Below are 21,783 nucleotides of genomic sequence, written 5' to 3' on the forward strand. Positions count from 1 at the left end.
TTTGAGAGTTAAAATTAAATAAATACTTATTTTAACATATTCCAGGCAGTTGCAGTGTTTATTTTTTGTTTGCAGTGATTCCATGCAGTTATAGAGATTACTCGTAGAATTATCGACAGATCAAAAACCATTTCAGTGACAAAATTACATTCCTGACATTATTTAGTACTTATCCTGAATTAAAATTATTCAAATGTATGCATTAACTCTGACAGCTATTTTCTCCCATGACAACTCTCTCTTTGTTTTAGCTGTGTTGCTTTTCTTGCAGAAAATGTGCTTGTAGTCGGCATTGGCTTGTAGGAACAAATCAATTTCTGTCGCCGGAAGTATGAAGCCCCAAAGGTGTTTGTTCCCGTTGCTGTCTTTGCAAGGAACCATTGACATAAATGGAGATGGACAACACAAGATTGTGACGTCACAGATAGAAAATGCCTTACCTTGGGTTACAACGAAACTAAGTCAATTCATTCAGTCACCATTTTCCACGGAACGGATATCGCCCGATTTTTCCATTTTGGGACCAGATGACGTGATTGGTCAGTCAATCAAACGCTTTGAGCGTTTGAAGTGGGTCCAACAGGCACCACATGTTCTTATTGGATCTGATTGTCCAGTTTATAACTTCAATAACTTGCAATGAAGAAAACATCATGAAAAAAAGGGGTTTGCAAGAACACGTTTAAAAGAGACATCAGAGAAGAAATTTTTATTCTGACAAACAGAGTAATAGCTGTTTAACAATAGAAGTCTATGGGATTTTGGATTTCTGGGACCAGCAGGTACTTCCTGTTTGGAACCCGAGGGGGAGGGATGATCTCTGTAAGTACTATCTAGTCAATGGATTGACTAAATTCTACATATTCTACAGATGTGTAGATGTTAAACAAATTTCTCCTAATATTCGTTGAATCAAAAACTCACTTATTTCCATTCGGCTACAGAAAACGAAATCTGAGTTCAGGTATATTTAGGTGTCCAAAAAAAAAAAGAAAAGAAAATTCCTTAAAATTAAATAAGAGATGTTGAGTTTATAAGTAATAAATAAGTTGATAAGTTGAGGCTAGAAAGGGGGGCAGGGCTTAGTGAAAGCCTATAAAAGAGATTAAGACTCTGTGGATCATTGCAGCAGTCATGGTTTGTCCAAGGACTCGGTTGTGGATATGGACACTTTGTGTCTTGTGTGGGCTGTGTTTGGGTCAAGAGTTGACCGAACCGTAAGTTTTTGTAAACATTCTTGTTTATTTGAACCTTTAATTTACATGTTGCTGGAATTTGTCTTCACGTAAAACGGAATCTCCCATACTGTAGGCATTACATGGTGGCAGTACCTGCTGTTCTTCAAGCTGGAACTATGACTAAATTGTGCGCTAGTCTCCTGGAGCCAAATGAAACTCTTACTATGAAGGTCGCCCTGATTCACAAGGAGAGGAACACAGCTCTTTTTGAAAAGACGTCCAGCGCAGAGTTTCATGAGTGCATTGATTTTCAGGTCTGCTCCTTCTATAGCTAGAGTTCATTTTTTGTTTAAAAACCTTTTGAAATAACTTTCTCCATTTTTGACAGACTCCTTTAGTGCAAGATTCAGAAGTGCAGATGTTTGAAGTGGTGGTACAAGGCAACACATTTTACTCCAAAGAAGAGAGAAAAGTCATGATCAAAGTCTATAAACCTGGAACATTTGTTCAAACCGATAAACCAATTTATCTCCCTGGACAGACAGGTAACTAACATAATGAAAAACAGAAGCTGAAATGAATACATAAACAAATCTATGTCATTGATTCCAAAGCCTGAGATTTCTGTAAATCTGTTGCATCAATATAACATCACATGTTGTTTACATGCTGCTCCTAAAGTCACTCTGGGTGCAAACACTTTTGATCATGGTTCATTAATGCACACAGATAAACCTCTGAAAGTCCAGACGTCAGTATAGCTCTGACATTCAAGTGATTTTTCAAAAGTGAATCACCATTTTTTATTTTACCTTTGAATTTCTTTTAGTGCAATTCCGAGTTGTCTCACTGGACAATAGGTTGAGGCCTGCCAGCCAACTGGTGAGTAGATACCAGAAAAACAACAATCCTACTCAAACTTTCTGGGAACAGAACTGTTTACAGTTGGGGCCCCTTGCACTTTGCAACATACTCACCAGATAGTGAATTTCAATAGAAGTTACTCAATGTTCTGCTCTTTCACCAAATCCATATTTATCTCCATGACGAACTGGCCCCATTAGGGGAACCTATTCTTTGTTCCAGATGTAGTTTAATCTTAATTTAATTAGTTTTAACACAAGTAACATAGCTGATGCAGTTTTTTTTTATTAATCATTTTAAATACGGGAAGACTGGTTATACTTGTGAGGTCATTGTTATTTGTTTGTATGAATTAGTCAAGACCAAAAAGCTGAAGTCTAAGATAACAATGTTAGACTTACATACTACACTGTGCACTTTTTCAGCTATCCACTTAGTTATTAACTGAAAGTTATTTGAAAGTTTTTTTTTTTCCAAGTTTTGAATTAAATGTGTATATTTTTCTCTTTTCAGTACGAATCAATTGAACTGCAGGTAAGACACCTTTTCTTAGAATTTCAATATAGATTGTATGTAAGAAAACAGGTAAAATTCTTTGCATAAAATAAACAATCTCACTTGCATTTTAAAATAGTTACAGTGACTTTCTAAAAGATTGTTCAAAGGTTGGTTACAATAATAACATTATTGACATTAATTAACACCAAAAAATGATACCACTTGATTGTTATATTTTATTGTTTACATTTGCACTATGGTCTCAAATACGACTGTCACCGCCGGTGATCTGGCTGCCACTCTCCTGTGGCCGCCCAGCTTTCGCCCAATTTCATATTGGCGTCATTCCCGCCTTTTACTGTACTGCCACTACGCGAACTCGCTTGGGTGGCAACTGACTGATGTCAACTTTTAGAGCAAAATTCTCCGGTTGCCATAGAATTTTTACTTTTTCTTATAACCTCCCTGACCTTCGTGCAGCATGTAAAAATGCAACTACTGCCTCCCGATTACAAATGCCGTCGCGTGACCACCTGCTAAATTTACTGAAAAACCTGTATTTAGGTTGCCACGTAGTGCGATTTTGGGATATGCAACTGTAGTCTTAATGAAAAAACATTTCACTTACTGCTTCAAAATACAAAAATCCTAAACCACTAACCCAAAAAACGGAAGTACAGTTATAGATGTTGTCCTAAACAACATATAAAGGAGATGTGCACCAGAGACTTGAGCATAAACGTTTAACAGGATCATTTACAGCTTATGACAATAATCTTGTGACACAATGAAAATCTAGAATCAGCGGCATCACAAACTTTTGCCTTTATGCCTTTTATCTGAAAAATAAACATACATTTTGGTAATTGACAGTGTTTTAATTCATTAAAACATGAAGTAAATTAGACAAACAGGTGTGAGACCTGTACAGGATACAAAGGTGGCCCACAGGAAATATTAAAATCTTAGACTGCTCGGTGAGCCCAGAAGGCAAAAACGTTCATGTATCTTTTCTTATGGACATGCTGTTGGCGTCAGGTCGTAGTGAACATCTAAAGAACACATAAGGGTTAAGTACATGTGTGCAGAAATTTTATTTTTTCAACCCCCCCCCAAAACAAAAAGGGAATTCATTTTTAAAGGGTATTGAACAGTTAAAAGTTCTCTCAGTACCAGTATGTCCCCCTACCAGTTTTTGAGAGTAATTTAATCTGTCTCTCTCCTTTTACATTTATTTATTTCCTTGAAACAGGATTCTCTTCAGAACAGAATTGGACAATGGCGAAATAAAACATCCAACGGTAAAATATTGCAGCTTTCTTACTCCTTAAGTTCAGAAGCTCGCATGGGACGCTACAGCATCGTTGTGAATATTGGTGGAGACCAGGTATTTCACAACTTCAAGGTGGAAAAATATGGTATGTTTTTATATATATATATATATATATACATATATATATATATAATTTCCTTGCATTTTCCATGAAATATAATTAAATCTAATTTTATTTTCCATCCACAGTTTTGCCCAAATTTGACATTGTAATAAATGTGGCTAAAGAAGTAAGTGTTGGACAGGAAACTATCGATGTAGAAGTATGTGCAAAGTGAGTAAAAGTTCTGCCTTGACAAACACACTGTTCTCCATTTTTGCAAATTAATGAGAAATGAAAATGATGTTTTGGTAAATTTCAAACTACCAGGTACACATACGGACAGCCTGTACCCGGACTTCTTACCCTTAAGGCATGCCGGCCTGATAAACATGATTTCAATGGTGGTTTATGTGACATCCAGACAAAACGAGTATGTAACATTTATTTACTTCATTGCCCATTTAAAAAAAATATATTTTTCAATAATCATACACAATTCTTGATCAATTGAAGTTACAAAATATAAATCAAAAGCTAAACTTGAGACGTGAATGTCCATGAGGTGGCTTTATGGCTGAATTTGATTCAGCTTTCTCTGATTCAACCATAAGGTTTCTCCAAGTTGGCTTCCATGTTCAGTTCAGTTTTTTCAACTACTTTCTAGAGATGACAATTTCATAGCTCATTATTATACCTCTATTTGTATATTAATGAAATACAGTTACATCTTATATTGAGCCAAATGATGTGTTATCTTGAGAAAACAGAAGTCATGTGACTGAAAAAAAATGTCTGCGAATATGTGAAACAGCAAATGATGAAACGTGAACACTGTACAGTAAAGTTATTTTGTATGCCTGTCTTTGAATGACATAGTATGTGCCTAAATTGCCTTTTGAATAGTAAATGTAATACTGCATTTCAGTTGGCTAGTTTTCCTGACCTACTAAGAGGCTTTTTGCTTGCCATACTATAGATGATCTTAACAGATTTGTGCATGGCCACACTGTGTTTATGTGCACCCTTGTTAATAAAGAGCAGTACAGCAACACAGCACCAGCAATACAGTTAACAAATGTTAATTTGATCATTTTGTGTTATTCCTGTGTTTGCCATTTCTGGTGACATTTCCTGTGCATCATGAAAGGGATGAATATGAAATATTTCATTCCAAGGTTGGTTGAAAATTATTAATTTGATTAAACTGGGAATTTAATGAAATTATTCTCAGGCCACCACCTTCGTAATGAAGGAAAAAATATTACTAATTAATTATCAGATGTTACTTATAATCATTCCAATGAAGTAATAATCCATTTATCAGTCTCCCAACCATAGCCCATTTGTACCTTTTGAAGGGAATTCACCACAAAAAACAAAAAATTAAATCTGAACAACAATGTTGTTTGAATATTTATTGATTAAAATTTGGTTAAACAAGTCGGAATTCTGGACGTAAATTCAAATGATTGAAAACTACTTGGCATATGCAAAACAAAGACATGAGCTCTCAACTATAAAAATAATAAAAGAGCATCATAAAGAATAATAAAATAATAAAAATCAGGGATGAGCTAGGTGTGTGTGTAGGTATGCAAAGGTATTTAAAACGGGGAAGGAGGATTCAAATTGGGGCAAAGATTTTGTTTGCAAAAAATAAGGTTAAGCTACTCTGACATCAAACAGTGACTAAATGAGTAAAGCTGTTCTATTCACCAAGCAGTCTGCAGATCTGGTTCCGTTCCATCCGTCGAGAATGGGTGGAAATGTCCTGTTACTGGTAGGATGCTTCAGAAAGGGCTTGCGTCAATCTACAGTCAGGTGTAATTTCCTCTCACTGGAAACCTGTTGGTTTTTCTCAGAACACGTCACTTGGCTTAGAATCAGCAGAATTCTCTTGGCCAGCTAGTCTTTGAAAGTGTCATCCAGATAAACCTGACTTGTAAATCCAAATGTGACCAAAAAGTTTAAGATTCTAAATTCAAGTTGGGAAGTGACAGCTTTAGTAGTTTATGGTATCTTTGAAATGGGTATTCCACAGAAAGCTGAATAAACCCAAAACTCAGACCCCATCCAAGCGTACCAAGAGGCAAGGCCTGCATGCTGCACCTACAAACTGTTATTTGGAGATCAGAAGAAAAACATAAGGAAAAAAAACATTCTGATATCTATAGAAATCATTTTTTGTCTCCCGAAAACAAGCCAAAATGATCTTGGGAAAATAACGTTTGTAATTTCGTAATAACAAAAGTTTTTGAGTTACTATCTTCAAAAAATGTAAAAAAAAAGAAACAAAATTAGCAGATGCTCTCATCTTTAACACTTTCTTCTCCAAAAGTAGAAATAAGCTGTTTATTTAAACACCACGCATTTTCTGTTTATACAAGAGGTGTTTTAAAAGCTAACTTTTACCTAATTGTGCTTATAGGTAGACAAGACAGGCTGTGACAGATTTACTTTTGAAATGTCAAAGTTCATCACTGATGGGGGGAATTTGTTAAATTCAATTGATTTCCATGCAACAGTTAGAGAAGACGGTACTGGTAAGTCGCAGCTTAACTCATTAAAACATGATTTCACATGCTGTTCAGAAAAAGGTAAATAGTTGATGTGTTGTGGAAACATTTCTTCTGCAGATGTCACTCACCCACAAGGGAAGAGAATAGCCCTTTCTTATGTTATTGGAAAGCTGTCGTTCATTGACACCGCCAAGTTCTATGTCCCTGGATCTACGTTTGAGGGAAAAGTAGGAGAAAAATGATCAGTGTTGTCTTTGTTGTGTTAGAATACAAAATGGTTGATGTTACAATATTCTTGTTTCCCAGATAAAGGCAGTTCATTACAACAACACACCAATGGCTAACATGGAGCTGTACCTTTCAGAAGGTAGATCATGGTCCTTGTCTGAGACCCATAATCTGACAACAGACAGTAATGGTGTTGCCACATTCTCACTGAACACAACTACCTACAGTGGAAATATTCGCCTGCATGTAAGTAAATCATAAAACTGGATATTTTCAAAAACTGATGAGTGTCGGTATAACTGTCTTTTCTCATCTGCATCCCAATTTTCCCAATTTCATAAAAGCTAAATAAATAATATCTGTGTTTTTCTCCAAAGTCTTTTATCAGATTTTGTTCAGATTACTAACAAAATTAATTGCTATGAACCAGATACGCAAGACCTTGGGCTACCCCCACCACACCATGCCCTTTTATGAATCGGACTCACACTCCCTGTCTGAGTACCAGCCACCTTCTCCGAATACTAAATCAGTCAGCTCTCTGGAAGTAAAAAGTGACACCACACCTCTTCCCTGTGACTCGGAACAAGACATTCCTATCCACTACAGTTTGGTGGGAGAACCTAAGGGTTCTGTGAAAATCATGTACTTGGTGAGTAGTTTTTTTTTTATTACTGACATTCTGCTGTAAAAAATTAAAAAGTTGTTGTGGCTGGAGTGTTAAATGGTTTATATTCATACTTTTTTAAGTCTGCAATGCCACTACAAAGTCAGTATCTGTGGTTAGCTTTGCCAGAGCAAACCAAAGGAGATACACTTGTTTCTGACCCGCATCCTGTTAATATGACGACATTCAAGTCTCATATCTGAATTTAAAAACACTTGTTAATGTCTCATGAATCAAATGAAATAAAATCAATCCTTTATTTATATAGCACCCGTATAAAAATGGAGCACCTGACATAATTAACAATCTTTAACAAATATGTCTCTGTAGTGGTTTGTTCAAAAACCAGCCTGGTTTATCTCAAAGATGTTTTGTAATTTTATCATTTAGTCGAAGATATCTGGCGACACACAACTATATATTGATACAACACTACATCTCTGTTCAGCTGGGAGATCCAACTTAAATTCTGACAAAAAAAAATCAATTGTTAAAAAATAAAAACAGGAAAACATACACTTAATCAAAATGGCAACCAGCAGATACTTTCTTTTATTCCCACTAACGCAGAAATGACAGTATAAACATTGTTGAGCTTGCAGCAGCAGGTCGTTAATGTGTTTCTTTTCAAAAGCATCAGATCACACTGAAACTGTCAGAGAATATACGTCATGGTTTTTTTCTTGCTTATTTTCTATCATGTTTTTGGCCCTTATGGCTTGCCAAAGTTGTCCCAGGTGTGAATTGTCATGTTGACTAAACAGAAAGCAGTTAAGTTGTGTGAACGTTGCTGTTATGTTGGTGTGAATTAAGGAGGACACTTGTAGTCAGTCCATTTATTTTCACCCTTTTGTCTCTTTAGGTGTTGTCCAGAGGAGCAATTGTCTTACAAGGACATAAACAAATTCAAGTAAAAGATGGCTTAGGTTTGCAGCATCTGATTATTTTTTTATATTTTTACACAGTCAGTTAATTTCTTAAGTTATTTTCTTCTCATTGTGTGTATTTTCTTTGACTCCATTAAGCATGTATAGAAGCTCATTGCTAATAGATCACCTAATATAATAATAATCCTCTACTGTTACAGAGAATACGGATAAAATAACATTGAAACTCAGAATTACTCCAGACTTGGCTCCAGAATTCCAGCTTGTGGTTTATGCCGTTCTCCCCAGCAAGCATGTGATTGCCAGCAGTGGGGACTTCTCCACGGAAAAATGTTTCTCACATACGGTGAGCTTAAAGATATGAGACCAACATCCTATTTCACTACAATTTTAAAATTCACATTTGCAAACAAAAACCTGCCTGAAAAAGCTTTAAAACATTTGTTTGAGAAAAAAAACCATACAACTAATCAATTTTAGATTTTTTTTTCAGATTAAGTTTTCTTTTAAAACTCATATTGTGATCATTTTGTTGGCTATGTGGAATGCTTCAAACATTGATCAAACCAACCTTGCTCCAGTTTTGGGATTAAAATGGAGTTTAACATTTTTTATCTTTTTTTGTAAAATTTTTGTCTATGTGTGGATGTGTTCATAAGGTGTCGCTGGAGTTTTTACCTTCATCGGCCGTCCCAGCAGAGCAAACCAAACTACAGCTCACTGCCCAGCCCAATTCTCTGTGTGGCCTCAGTGCAATTGATCAAAGTGTGCTTATAAAGGAGCCCGGGAAGACTCTTAATGCAGACAAGGTAACATAAAATGAACTTTGATAGATAAAGCAAATATTTACCATCTATCTAAGGCAACCTAACTACTCATGTATTTATATTTTAAGATTAAGAGATGCATCTTTGATGCATCGATAATGCTAGGTTGGGATTGTGAGGGGCTGTAAGCTATTAGGAGGGAGTGTAAACAAAGGGTTGATGGAATAACGGTGGAGGCTTACTCCAATGGTCCTGCTCACAACTACGAGGTGAATCTATAATGAACTACTGTCGCTCTGCAGAAACTATGTCTTTGAAAATGAAAGATTTTTTTGATTTTGGCTAAAAACAGCATCATCACAAATAAAAAACCATTGGCAGGTCTTTGAAATAGATCAGAAGATGATTGGAGTTGGTCTTAAAAAGGAGAAACGAGTGAGCTGCATGGTACTGTTGTGGGTTTTGTATGTTAATTGATTATTCAAAATTACCCCTTACTGTGAATGTGAATACATGTGATTGTATAACCCTAAAACCAGTTCAGGGTGATCCAAATTTTTGCCAAACAGTAGGGCAGCGATGGGTACCACCAATCCCATCACCCCAAAAGGGAGTAAGTGGGTTTAGAAGGTGGATGGTTGAATGGAAAGATAGAAGTGTACTGTCAAATTTTTGTTTAGAAAGCAATTTGATGGATTTATGATGTTATTTTTTTATACAGATATTTGATATATTGCCTGTAAAGAAGGCTTCTCCTGTTTCACATGAAGTTGAGGACCCATTGAAATGTCTGATTGTGAGACACAAGAGGTACATTTTACCTTATCCGTATCCAGAAGAAAATGAGGCCTATAAAGTGTTCAAGGTAATGTATACACAATAAAGTTCCTGAAATGTATTTATTCATTTCTTTTTCACATATTGTTGTGTTTGTGATTCTTTGTTTTACAGAATACTGGTTTGAAGATTGCAACAAATTTGATGATCAGATTGCCGTCATGTGTTATGTTTAAAGGACATTTTTACACTCGTGGTTAGTTCAAATGCTTTCGGAACAACGTTCACATGATTTTAAAACTAGACGAAGGATTTTTTTCTTAAAATGTCTTTTTTTTAATTTTATTTACAGGTAATACATACAGGATGTTTAAACCCAGAGTGGATTACATGATGGGAAGTGCCCAAGGAGGATTTTCATCTCCTCTTCCAATCCAAACAGCCCGCACCTTTTTCCCTGAGACTTGGATTTGGGATTTGGTAGAAGTTGGGTAAGGTTCTGAAGTAAAAAAAAAAAAAAAAAGTATGACTTTTTTTTCTTTAACTGATTTTATGCTTTTTTGAATTTATGCTAATTGCCTGAAATTAATTTTGTGAAACGCACTTGAAAATACCACCTTCTTTCAACATTTTAGCAGAGCTATAATGATGAAACATGAGGTCACAAGAAAATTTCAACAAATAAAGATTTTGGTGAATTTGATTGCGATTAGGTGATAAAAAACAATTCTGCTCATTATCAAGACAAGACGTATCAGCAGTTTATCCAGACATAAAAAAACAAAGATATTCAAGTAAAGATCCCAGTCAATGTCATGATGTCTATATATTTTACAAAAAGGTTGGATTTAAGTGCAGCATCACAGACACACTCAGACATCCATGCAAACATAAGCAGGCACATTTTTTACATCGTCTTTTAGGAACCTGCACTATTATGCAAACATTATAGATAAACTGAACCAATCTAAAGAAGACTAAGTAAAAAGGTTTGGTTACAAAGCAAACTAACCCAAACATCAGTATAAATGATGACACTAAAAATGGCTTCCCTGTGAATACAGTCTATGATTTAAATCAGTTTAACAAGGGGACTCGGTAATGTTTTTAAAATATCTTATTTTCTTATGCTTAACAGATGTTTATCTTATTGCTTGTATTTCCTGTGCAATTCATATGATCTTTATTGTAGAGTGTATGTTTAACCATTCGACGATGTAATAGGATGTTTTCTCTTTGTGTCTGTGCTCTTTCAGAGAGTCTGGAACAAAGGATGTGTTCCTCACGGCTCCAGACACCATCACCACCTGGGAAACAGAAACGTTCTGTTTGTCCAGTCAGGGTTTTGGGTTGGCTCCTCGTAAACAGCTGACGGTCTTTCAGCCTTTTTTTCTGGAACTGACCCTGCCCTACTCCATCATCCGGGGGGAAAACTTTGAACTGAAGGCAACGGTCTTCAACTACCTGAGCAGCTGCATCATGGTAATAAGGAGAATTTAGTGACCACATTGGGTCTCAACAGACCCCATAAATATGTGTTTTTTGCTTTAACTCGTTAGTGTTTAAAAACTGTAAAAAGTGTGTAAGTTTTTAACAGCAAATAAATCAGTCTTAGAGTGATCTCATTGAAAGATACCATGTAAAGTACATTATTTTATTAATTTTGAATTTGAAATGGTCAGGTTTTAAAATCATAAAAAAACTTGCAGACCAAAAATGTTTAAATGTAGTCTTTTAACAGTTTCTTTAATTTAAAATAATGAGAACAAATATAAAATAGCATAATAAGCAAAAACCATGTCAAAGTCAACACAATCCCATTAAAGTCTCATTAGAAAAATTCATCTTCAAGGAATCTGTTGTCCATTTGGCTGAGAATCATTTGGAAATGTATACTTTAATGTCACCCTCAAACAGTCAGCCTAATGAAAGTCCAAAGAGATGGCCTGAGGGTTTGTGTTAATCCATACATGTTATACCTAGTCGGGTTGTTGAACGTCTCTTTAGTACAGATCACTGCACACAAATTCATCACTAGATGCACTCACAACAGAACATTATTAAGTGTTAGGTTCTCTAAACTTGAAAGCCCAGGTTTTTTTTAACTATCTCAGAAACCACACCCCCAGCAAATGTATTCCAAGTCTCCAAGTCTCTGCTGTTTGTGGGATTGAGGAAATCTTCAAATTCTTCCTTTCAATGCATTCCCTGATGAGATCAACCCCCACCTCCGACGGTGGAACACAGCTTTGACTTTGGTCAATCAATAGTTAGAGATTCCATTCTCTGCTCACTCCTTCCAAAACCCAATTTTCCATTTGAAAGGTTTCTCTGCCAGATGTTCACAGCAAACTCTCTACATCTTTGAACCCATTATAAGTTTAAAAGATTTATAATATATCACATAACAACTTGGTTCCTTTCTTAATTGATTATCCAATACATATAACTAACTCCAAATTCGATGACGTGAAAATGGATCATTAAACCGAGATTATCAATATTTCATGCTAGGATTAAAAATGGGTGTCCATGTGTGAACAATGTGTTTTCTATGAGCAAATTTTGACAAATACAGAAGTACAGCAACAGAACAAGATTGGGTTCTAATTTGGAAAGCTGAAAATCTAACCTTTCTTGAAAGACTGGTTCTAATTACGATGAAGCTCACTATCTGTAGTTACTTCTCAGCTTTGCTCAAAGCTCAAGTTCCTTATCTGCCAAAGAAGTTATGCTCTATGTCCCAAGAGTAAATCTATATAACTCTTTCAGACTGCAGGTGTCTGGAATATATAGGTTATGATCAGATCTCCAACCTGTGAGTGTCACCCTCTGACCTTACCCAAAGGCCTGGTAGCACTAGTTCAAACAAGCAGCACTACATTTTCTTCTGGGACTTTTTATAGGGTTATTTTGAAATGTCTTCAGTCTGGTCCCACCTTGAACCTATATTTCTTGCAAAATGAGAAAAGATCATTGGATGCGTCATTGTGTGAATGCCAGTACAATTTTTATGGAGTTTAAAATTAGTGGCAGTGTCTCCTTGGCTTGAAATGGGGAACTTTTAATTAAAAATGACAAACACAATAACCCAAGGCCTTTAAATCCTTAAAAACAATGTCATATTTTTAGTGAACAAAATGTACAATTCCAAGAGCATATGTCTTGTTACTGAACCTATTTACAGTTGATTTAGCTGGAAATGTCGCCAAGTAATTTGATAAACTGAAGCCTTAAATACCGGACAACAAACCAGATCAGTCAAATGATCGCAGCTGAAACAGTTTTTTTTTCTCAATAATTTAAAATGCTACATGATGAAACATCTTTCTTCATCTTTTGCACAGGTGAAAGTGACTCCAGGCCCCTCTTCAGGCTACATTCTCACACCTGTCTCTTCTGAAGAGTACGCGTCCTGTCTGTGTGGCAGCGAGCGAAAGACCTTCCGCTGGAACATGAACCCCACTGCTTTAGGTGAAGTTTACTCTTCTTGACATCACACATCTGTTGACATCTACATAACTCTGTCTTCTAATCCATGACATGTCTATTGTTTTTAAGGGGTTGTCAATATAACCGTTACCGCTGAGGCTATACCATCCCACGCATCGTGTGACAATGAAATTGTGAATGTTCCAGAAAGAGGTCGCATTGACATAGTCACAAAATCTTTGATAGTAAAGGTAGGTGTTTTATTGCAAAGATCACAAAACTTTGCATACATGACAATGTATCTTATTACCCAGTATTTTTACCCAGTATTTATATGTTAACTCAGCATTGCAAGGTTTGGTTTACTAAGAAAAAAATGATCCAAGCCAAATACAAGGCTATCATATGATTGTTGACTTGTTGGACCAATAATATTGTGCAACTATAATTTATCTTATATGCTATTTTAAACTATTTGAATAAAGTGATTAAAGATTTCACTAACACAGTAGCTTATACTTCTCTCAATTTTTCTATCAGGCTGAAGGAATTGAGATTACAAAGACTTACAACTGGCTGTTCTGCCCAAAAGGTGAGTCTGTTTGACATCAGAGGCACCAAACTCTCATCCTATTGCCATCATGATTTAACTAAATAGCTAACAGAACAACCAAAATCACAAAGATCACAAATATTTCCCACTGACATGTGTTCACTGTGACTGATGGAATTTTTTATCTTATCCACACCCATGGTGATGGGCTATACTTTTAAAACACACCATGAACCGTTCTCTGACGTATCCTCCGAGGTGGTTTCTATTTGTTTCCAACTGAACTGAGCTTCGGTTTGATCTGACTTTCCTCAGTCCATGTTCGGAACGGAACAACTGAACCAAAACGCCCAGCGTAGCCAGCCATCTACTGGATGTAAACACATTAGTAAACAAGTCATTGAAATGTGGTCAGTTGAATGCAGGCTCATTAAAACAACGTTTACACATTGCTTCTTACTGCTTTCCCAACAATCTATAAGTCATAAATACTTATCAGCGTATCTTCATCCCCGATGTCTCCTCAGCACTGAAGTTGCTGACATCTTCTCTGTTAAAGCACGCCCAGCACGTCTTCTTGTAGCAACCGTCTTGCAGCAAACCTCCGCCGTACTAAAGTAACACGTAAAAAGTGTTGTACCTGACCTTGATAAAGATGTTCAAAATTAGTCAGCAAATATAAAGTTTTAATAAGTGAACCATCCCAACAAGGATTACAAAGTGCAGCATTTCCATCTTTCTCTTGTTGTTTTGCCCCGCCTTCATAACTCCTGGCCAATGACTGAACATCACAGCACTTCAATTTCTGTCACTGGAAAGTAAGACGCCCTAATGGGGTCTTCCGTTGCCATGGTGAATCGTCTTTGCTCCATTGCTCAGGGCTTTTTATGGTAGCGATGCTTGCACCTGATTCTGAGTAATACAACTCAAAGTTGATTGAATCAGCTCTTTTTAACTGTTCTGAAACCAAAAACTTAAAGTTTGCGAATTTTGAATCAGTGAACTCTGAGTTCAGGCATGAATTTGTTAAACCTACTTCTTGAAATTGGCCCCTGGTAGACAGCAGACTGAATACAGACCAAAGACAAGGTTCAGGACTTGATCCAGACCAAATAAATCAAACTTGGTCTGGACCTATGGACACTCAGTTCCATTGACACACACTCACATTGAAGACAGCAGATGTTACCATCAATAGGAGACACCAATTCATCACTTATAATTTGTACGTTATTACATTTTTTTGTTCTGATATGGTGACAGTTTGAATCTCATTCTACACGTGGACAGTGTTAAAAAAGGTATATCTATATCTAACTAAAACTGATTTCTTTCTCTGAGCAGGAGAAGCTGTGATTGAGGAAACTGCTCTACAGCTACCAGACAATGTGATCGATGGATCTGCTCGTACCGTTGTATCAGTCTTAGGTATGTTTAAGGTTCAGGTCCCACTCCAATCAAAGTGTTTCCAGTAATTATGACTTTTCTATTTTTAGCCAAACTCAAAAAAAGCCTCTGTCATTTTGTAGGACCTAGTTTCTGTAGAGTGGCAGATATAACTGATAAAGTACCCCATGAAACGACTTTGGTTTGAGTAATATGTCTTGTGCAGGGGACGTCATTGGTCGGGCACTGAGGAACATAGAAGGACTGTTGCAGATGCCATATGGATGTGGAGAGCAAAATATGGCTCTTTTGGCACCCAACATCTATATCCTCCATTATCTTCAGAACACACAACAGCTCACTCCAACCATCAAGGAGAAGGCCTTCAACTTTCTGACCAGTGGTTTGTCTCAATAACTATTTTTTTTTAAGTATTTGAAAATGTTGCATCTTTCAGGGCAAAGGAAAATAAAAGATCTCAAATGACGGTGTAAATGTATGTTTTGTTGGATTGCTCTCACTGCACAGGTTACCAAAGACAGCTGAACTACAAAGATTATCAAGGAGCATACAGCACATTTGGAACAGGACCAGGCAACACTTGGTAAAAACATTTAAACTTCTACTTAACACTTTCATTATAAACAAAAGAATGTAAAGAAAATACTTGAAATGCAGAACAGATTAATCTTCCCAGATTCTTTTTCTTCCTGTAAACATTATTTTAAAATGTAATTGATTCTTATTTTAGTCTTGTAAGTCTGGGTATGATGTGGTGGTCAGTGGACCCAATAAACAGACAGTTAACTTGATCAGTTTCAGGCCACTTTGGGGATGAAACCACCTGAAAATTCAAACAACTTTACAAGATACTTAATTTATTGTTAAAATTTAATTTTAATTCAATGAAATTTTAACGTTAATATTAATATTGTAACTTTTTCACTTGGAAATTAAAATTCCCTCTCAAAAACCTTCTCAATATTTGTTGTCTTTATTTTGAAAAAAGGGATGATTAATAACGGATTTCCTTTGATTTCTTCTAGGCTGACAGCTTTTGTAGTAAGGTCTTTTTTTAAAGCTCAGTCATTCGTCTTCATCGACCCAAGCGTGCTAGAAAGATCTACATTGTGGCTGGTAAACAAACAAAAACAAAACGGCTGTTTTGAAAAGTCTGGAAAACTTTTTAACAACAGAATGAAGGTAAAGTGAAAACACCTTGAAGTATCTGTTGTTTCTTGCTGCTTTAACTTAAAAAAAAAATCACAAATGTGTCTTTACAATGGGTAAGGAAAAAATGTGCAATTTCCCCATTGTGGGACTAATAAAGGTTTCTTAATAAAGGTTTCTTAATGTGCAAAATAGAACAAAATAGAGCAAAAACGAGAGGCAGAAGAAGCCTACTGTGAAAGGTGGTCCTGTCTTGGTTCTGTTTCTGAAACGTTTTGAGCTTCATGTTTAAAGAATGGATGCTTTTAGAGAAAGAAAACATCTTGTAGAACCCAGAGCAGCTTCTTCATAATAGTCACTCAAAACAATGTTTTCAGTCAGATACTTCTTCAGATCTGCTCAGAAAGAACAGGAATTCCCTCCTGTTCACAGCTGTAAACACATACAACAACTCTAAAAAAATGATTTAGTTCAACGTTCTATTTACCCTCAGTAAATAATGTGATATTTTTGAGCTGAAAGAAAACAGATAAAACAGTTAATCAAGTCTTAATCCCAACAGTCCTTGAAGGTTGACTGCGGGCAAAAAATGATCAAACCTGTAAAAAGTTGGCTCACCTGAAATATTGAGGTCGTAGGCCGCTCTCTGAACCCGTACCGAGAACATTTCCATGCACATTTTTCTATCAGCATGCTAAAGGTGACAGGAGGTCATGATGAATACTATGACATCGGATAAAGTGAGGGTGTCTAAAGTAGGTTATTCGCAGGGATGTTGTATGGATTGTTTTTATTTTCTTGTCACCTCCACTCCCCTTTAACTATTTAGATTGTGTCAGCTGTAAGTTGTAAGTTTTGCACACGTGACAAGTGTGAGCTCCCTTGAGTGCAGTCAATTGTTAGAAATTAGAGTAGTAGACAATCAGAGTTTTGTTTGTCTGGGAATCCCACTGGCACTTTAGTATCCTATGCAGACATTCGAGCAGGGTCAGTAAGGGGATAGTAATTGCACTAGAGTGTGGCGTAATGACACCAAGCAATAGCGTCACCTTTATGTCATGAATGCGTTCAACTATTATTAGTCTTACAAATAATTCTTGATTGACTTACCACATCAACAATATCTGCTCCATTTTCAATTAAGTACCTTTAGGTGGCCGTACAAACCTCAAGAGAACTGCAAGACACATCTGCAGTTCTCTTGTAGACCCACTCTGATGAAAAACTGGTTTTGATAAAGGAGGACATACAGAAAATGAATCACAAAACTGCATTTCTAAGTATATCTTTATTCTAATCTTTGAGAATCAGGGTGATGTAGAACTTTCTCTATGACTTTCTCCCCGACAACCCAAAAACAGGCACGTGACTAAACCTTTAATCTTCAAGCTGCAAACAGCTGCTTTTGAATTGTGAAAGATGTACTTACTTGGGCATTGGTCTTAACAAAAGTCAGAATAGACTCCTAAAACTTAATTGGCTGTTAATCCAATGAACTCAAGCAGCTGTAGGACATCAGTTACTGATAAAAAAATTCTTCCTGTTTTGGTACAGGGCGGGGTGTCAGATGAAGTGACTCTCAGTGCTTACATAACTGCTGCATTCTTGGAGCTTGAGACATTCAAAAATGTAAGTACACCGAAATTCACCTTATCAATCAAAGATTCAAAATCTGCAACACAAATGACCAAGCTGTGGGTTAGAACTCACAATCATCTAGGTTCCTAGGCAAAGCATCTTACGCTTGGCCACTGAGATATGATATACTGTCAAAATGTTCATAATCTTCACAACAGTTAGCTGTACTGGATATCACTTAAACAGCATTAAATTTAAGGTTTTATTCTCTGAGAAATTTGAAATTGAATGGATTTTAATTATGACCACAAACCCAACTCAATTCTTAAATGTGCATTGATCTAAGACAGGGGTCTGCAACACGAGACTCTAAGCTTTTTTACCTCTCCAATGTGGTTTTCTTATTAAAGGAAAACAATTAAAAAATTATGAGTTATTTAATTAGCTCTGATTCAGTAAATTTAAGGCTAAAGTTAATTTTAACCAGTGAAATCAACTGTGTTAAGTGTTTTACACTACACCTCATGTGAGAACATTTACCAAATCTGGATGATCCTGGTACAGGGTGCCCCCCAAAATAAAAGTAAAATATATACATTGAACATATTTGTTCTTATATTTATATCTTCTGTAAATAATGCCTGTTCTGCTGCAACAGCCAAATTTCCAAACTTGGGATGAAAGAAGTATTTCTATTCTATTCCATTATTTTGTATTTTAAACTGAAGTTATAAGAGCCTCTGTCAAAAGGAGCACTTTCATTAATAGAAAAAAACGTTTATATCTATATAGTTCTGTGTATAATAATGCAGATAAAACAATGATTAAATCATACTTATAAAAGTAACAGCAACACAAATACAGGGCAGTGTTGTGTTTCTCTAATGGTGAATAGACTGATGCTCCTTATGAGTCTTAGTCAGTGAGACATTGACTCAAACCCTTCTTTTAGTGTTGAAGGTTGCAGACCCCTGATCAGACCAATCATTTACTGCAGCTAATAACTAAAGAACATCAGTCCTGCTTTCAAATAGTGTTTTTCATATCTGTTTCAGAACTCAGTGGTAACTAGGAGCCTCTCCTGCCTAAAAGGATCCATTAACGAGCTCAACAACACTTACACCACAGCTCTGCTAGCATACGTCTTCACACTGGCAGGAGACATGGAGACTCGCGCTCACCTTCTGCAGCACCTTGACAAAGAAGCCGTAAAAAAAGGTGAGTCAAGCTCCTGCTGGAAATCATTCTATATCTAAATTATGAGTTTCATTGTTGATTGTGAATTTAGGAGGTTTCATCTACTGGACCCAGACTTCAGCCGAAACATCGGACTCTCTGTCTGTGGAGATCGGTGCTTATGTCCTGATGTCTTTACTAAGTACCTCCCACACTGCTGAAGACCTGGGATACGCCTCTAGCATTGTTAGGTGGATGACCGGCCAACAGAACTATTATGGAGGGTTTTCTTCTACTCAGGTACAGCCAGACTTAAGTTCTCTTTTATTTTTCGTTCACATCTTCTTGTTTTTTATTTAAGCTCTGTAAAGTTTTTAAATTTTCCAAGTATTTTCAAGTAATTAAAAAAAAACACTAATTTTTAACCCATAATTTAATTACTTAAACTACAACCCATGACACTGGAGTCTAGGAAGAATTGTCAGCATCATCATTCAACCTACAATCTTTTTATACTATTATTCTGAAAGCTAAAGTCATGCATTTACTTCTTGTGCACCTTATCACAGAAAGCATACCTTTTGTCTCTCTGAAAGCTCACTGGATCAAGAAGTCACATTTTTTCCCTTGGTGTTGCAGGACACAGTGGTGGCGCTTCAAGCTCTGTCTCTTTATGCTACAGTCGTTTTCACTCCAGAGGGTTCCAGTACAGTGACAGTTCAGTCCCCTAGTGCCCAACTGGAGTTTGATGTAAAACCAGACAACAAACTACTTTACCAGGAGAAGGTGATGAATGATGTAACAGGAAAGTATACCCTGGAAGTCAAAGGATCTGCGTGTTCCTCAATCCAGGTAAGCAAATACTGATGATCTTTGTCTTTTTTAGCATATAGAACCTCGAGTACACATTGCTTTTGTTTTAAGACTTCATCATTAGAGGTCCTTGTTCATAGAAACGTGTCAGTGATGTGCAAAGGATAAAACTGATAAAGATATCTCAGTAGCATACATCCTTTTTCCTCAGATTTCTCAACATTACAACATCCCTCCTCGTCCAGACATCACAACTTTGAGCGTGGAAGTTAAAGCGGAAACCAACTGTTCTGACGCATCCAGACATAAGCTAACTTTGCATCTTAAGTCTCTGTGCGTGAGCTACACACAGTCTGTCTGAGGACGCTACCTTCCTTGACTGACAGTCCTTTGCATTCACCAACAGATACAGCGGAGTTGAGAAGACTACCAACATGATCATCCTGGACATCAAAGTGCTCTCTGGATTTGTTCCAGATGAAGACTCTTTGCAGAGTGTAATCACCAGAGCTTTGACACACGTCTGAAAATGAGTTTCTTTTGTCTTTGTGAGTGACGGAAGGCAAACTGTTGTGTTTGCAGCTGAAACATGCCACGCTGGTGGATCGAGTGGAGCAGAACCAGGACCACATTGTCATTTACCTGAGGGAGGTAAGAAGCATTTAAATGAGAGAGCTAAAAGGATAATGATCTCAGTATCTGTGAGCATGTGAACTGACCTTTCTTTTTTTGTCAAAAGTTGAAACAGGGGGAAGCCGTTTCTCACATCTTGAAGCTTGTACAGCAGCTGCCAGTAGAGAACCTGAAACCCGCCTTGGTCAAAATCTATGACTACTACCAGCCAAGTAAAAAGCCTAAATTCTAACACTCTACTTCCACGAAAATGCTTTTTAAAACCTGTTATTGTTTAATTTAAGTTAAATGGAGAACAGACAAACATTAGAATATTCATTACTGTAAACGCCCATCAGAGTTTGAAAAGATTCTGCCCTCTCTCTCACTATTCTGTCCACCCCGATAGTTATGACAAAAACTCCTATGGAACAAAATATTCAGCTCAAAAACCGTCAAGACCTTCCAAATTTGGAAGTTACTGCCAAAAAAGAAAAGTTTCAAAAAGGGAGCGGTATACTAAAAATCTATATTTTTTGCAAAGCCGAACTATCACAAACATTATGAGTTGTTTGAAGTTTACACGGCTGCTTGTTTATCTGATCAAATGTCCCTTTTCTATGTCTTGCAGGTGACCAGGCTGAAACTCAATACATCTCCAACTGTGCTTAAGAGAAACAGTTTGTAAATGAGCTCAGGAGACTTTTCCAGTGGTTTTGTGCTCCTCACACTCTGTAAACGCTTTTTAATAAAGTGTAAGTCAAAAGATGAGAATTCTGGATGTGTCTAGAATACTTAAAAAAAAAAAAGGTATTACACTTAATTTGTAAAATAAAAGTATTTGTTTAATTGGACTATTAAAAATAGCATTGTCTGTGCATAAACCAAAAACTGCAATACAGTTGAATTACAGAAATTGTACAAAAACTATTTTAGTGCAAAGCAAAGTAAGGCAACAATACAAACATTTTGAAAGACTATAATGAAGTGAGAGAAAAATGTATGATTTTTGTATTCATGTAAACAAACATAAATGGTAAAGTAAAGCCATTAGGCAAATCTGATTCTTTCTGTTTGCACTAACGTGAGTTATTGCAAGAAGTGAACTCAAGATGATGCTGTGTGCAACAATCTCACAGAAACTCTCATGGATGGAGACACTGTTTCTGGTAAAAAACAAAAAAACATATATGTCAGTAAATTTTTAATGAATCTGTCAAATAGAATGCTGAGAAGTCCCCTGGTTCAAGTCCCGCTTGGGAGACCTGAAACAGAACCATCAATGGGGGACCTCTCTGTGTG

General features: G+C 36.5%; 1 protein-coding gene across 1 annotated transcript; it reads left to right on the top strand.

Annotated features, from left to right (window-relative positions):
- The first annotated feature begins 804 nt into the window (after positions 1-804).
- Positions 805-21,330, top strand: LOC112149509 (alpha-2-macroglobulin). The gene is made up of 35 exons (XM_024277238.2): positions 805-1,217; positions 1,312-1,492; positions 1,567-1,723; positions 2,008-2,060; positions 2,556-2,576; positions 3,793-3,958; positions 4,063-4,147; positions 4,244-4,346; positions 6,345-6,459; positions 6,553-6,662; positions 6,742-6,909; positions 7,094-7,315; positions 8,193-8,256; positions 8,418-8,563; positions 8,877-9,026; positions 9,706-9,849; positions 9,936-10,017; positions 10,114-10,252; positions 11,018-11,243; positions 13,109-13,235; positions 13,323-13,444; positions 13,734-13,785; positions 15,091-15,174; positions 15,359-15,535; positions 15,661-15,736; positions 16,179-16,335; positions 17,857-17,931; positions 18,936-19,098; positions 19,169-19,356; positions 19,696-19,908; positions 20,081-20,202; positions 20,276-20,366; positions 20,452-20,520; positions 20,609-20,714; positions 21,113-21,330. The coding sequence occupies exons 1-35, from the start codon at positions 1,135-1,137 to the stop codon at positions 21,151-21,153; spliced, it is 4,278 nt and encodes a 1,425-aa protein (XP_024133006.1). The 5' UTR covers positions 805-1,134; the 3' UTR covers positions 21,154-21,330.
- Positions 21,331-21,783: the final 453 nt, after the last annotated feature.

Source organism: Oryzias melastigma, linkage group LG13, assembly GCF_002922805.2.
Source record: "Oryzias melastigma strain HK-1 linkage group LG13, ASM292280v2, whole genome shotgun sequence".
NCBI classification, from domain to species: Eukaryota; Metazoa; Chordata; class Actinopteri; order Beloniformes; family Adrianichthyidae; genus Oryzias; species Oryzias melastigma.